The 2,294-nt window shown below is 38.5% G+C and overlaps 1 protein-coding gene across 1 annotated transcript; it reads left to right on the top strand.

Moving 5' to 3' along the window:
* Window positions 1-1,030: 1,030 nt before the first annotated feature.
* Window positions 1,031-2,003, top strand: LOC135113500 (corepressor interacting with RBPJ 1-like; the record flags this gene model as incomplete). Its single annotated transcript, XM_064028740.1, has 2 exons — window positions 1,031-1,159; window positions 1,848-2,003. Coding segments are annotated over 2 exons (285 nt in total), but the record flags the coding sequence as incomplete, so codon positions are not given.
* Window positions 2,004-2,294: the final 291 nt, after the last annotated feature.

Here is a 2,294-nt window from a genome sequence, read left to right as displayed (position 1 = left end):
GCCTCACTAGAATCATGTAAAAGTATCTCAAATAAAATAAGCAGTGGTATCATGAAGAGTCACAGAATTAAGTACAGTTTCAACAGCAAACTAGGTACACATTTAACCCTTTCATTGCTATTTCGCACACCTTTCCTTAATTACAAACCACTCGGAGACATCTTTACTTCCTCTGCAGCCACTTCCAACTGGAGTAGAAATTGCAAAATCTATTCTTTTAATCCATTTCTTTCTTTGTAGATGCTTATAAAGATTCTTTGCATCATTTCTGGTACTATTAATTGTTTCGTAGTGAAAGGGTTAAACAACTAAGAGTAAACCCGACTGAAAACTTTAACACATTCTTCACTAACTTCCCTATATAGTTTCATAAAGAACACTGAATCATTGTTATAGGATCTATCTTAGCACATATTACCAAAAACAAAATGAGTAAAGGAAATTAAAAACTACAGGACATTCTTCATTAACTTCCTTACACACAATTTCATGAAGAGCTCTCGATCATTATCTTATCACCAAACTCTGCGTGTGTCACCAAACCCATTAAGAGCACACGAAATTAAAAAACTTACAAGATATTCTTCATTAATCAACTTCCTACACAATAGATCACTGTACGAGTCTGGCGTGGTGGGAGAGAACGTAACCCACAGTGAACACGTGGCACTGCATCACATTACAAAGCACCCTGTCTGTAAACCAAACCTTGCCCCACACATCACTCTGCATTACCTCCACGTGACGCACCAGTGACGTCAAGGGCTGATATCCACTTCCATTACACTCACGTACATAGATAAACAAGTAGATGGATGGATGGATGGATGGATGGATGGATGGATGGATGGATACATAGATAGCTAGGGAGATAGATAGATGTATGAATAAATAGATGAACGAATAAATACATAGATAGATATGAATAGATAGATAAATATACTTAGAGAGTTTGATATGGATGGATGGATGGATGGAAGGAAGAATAGATAGACAGGTATTTGATAGAGAACAGCAAGATACAACATAAACTACAATTGAAAAACAAGAAATCCTTAAGAAGAAGAAGAAGAAGAAGAAGAAGAAGAAGAAGAAGAAGAAGAAGAAGAAGAAGAAGAAGAAGAAGAAGAAGAAAAGAACAAGAACAAGAACAAGAATAGTAAGTCATGAAGGCCATTTTTAATACATCTACATCTACTACACACACACACACACACACACACACACACACACACACACACACACACACACACACACGCATGACACAGTTTTGGCCAATAGAAAAAACCCATTATTTCCATTATTCATGCCAATATTAAGATAGCAAGACAAAGATTGTGAAACAAAAGGACGCACGCACGCACGCACGCACGCACGCATGCACGCGCGCGCACACACACACACACACACACACACACACACACACACACACACACACACACACACACACACACACACACACACACACACACACACACACACACACACACACACACACAGTGACCTATCATCTTCCTCCAACTCCTTCTTCTTCTTCTTCTTCTTCTTTTTTCTTCTTCTTCTTCTTCTTCTCCCTCTCTTTCTTGTTCTTGATTTTCTTGTTCTTCTTCTTCCTCCTCTTCCGTTCAATTCTTCTACTTTTTTTTGTTTTTCGTTTGCTTCTTCTTCTTCTCCTTCTTCTTTTTCTTCTTCTTCTTCTTTTTCTCCTCCTTCTCCTCCTCCTCCTCCTTTTTTTTTTCTGCTTCTCCTCCTCCTCCTCCTTCTCCTGCTGCTCTTCTGCTTCTTATTTTTGTTCTTTTTCTTCCTCATCATCATCAGCATCTTCCTCCTCCTCCTCCTCCTCCTCCTCCTCCTCCTCCTCCTCCTCCTCCTCCTCCTCCTCCTCCTCCTCCTCCTCTTCCTCTTCCTCCTCGTCGATGATTGGATCTCCTCATTGTCTCCATTTTACTCTCCTGTTCATGATTAATTATTTTCAATGTTTAATTATCGAGTCTCGTCCCTGAAGAAATAGCGATGGATGATTACCTTGTCCCTTTTTTTCGGCTCATTTACTGTTCTTTTTTTTTATCTAATTTTCCTGTATTGGTTCTCTGTAATTTGGTGGCGTCTGTGAATTGAGGCGTGTTGTGTATTGTGAAATGATGTGTATGTGTGTGTGTGTGTGTGTGTATCATTAATGTATTACAATGATATTATGACGTGTTTAGCATTAAGTATTAGCTACAGGTAATTATAATTTATGTTGCACCTTGCTGTTCTCAATAAATTATCTATCTATCTATCTATCTATCCAT

The sequence above is a fragment of the Scylla paramamosain genome, chromosome 26 (assembly GCF_035594125.1).
Source record: "Scylla paramamosain isolate STU-SP2022 chromosome 26, ASM3559412v1, whole genome shotgun sequence".
Classification (NCBI taxonomy): Eukaryota; Metazoa; Arthropoda; class Malacostraca; order Decapoda; family Portunidae; genus Scylla; species Scylla paramamosain.
The sequence above is the reverse complement of the archived record's forward strand: the minus strand, read 5'-3'. Positions and strand labels throughout refer to the sequence as shown.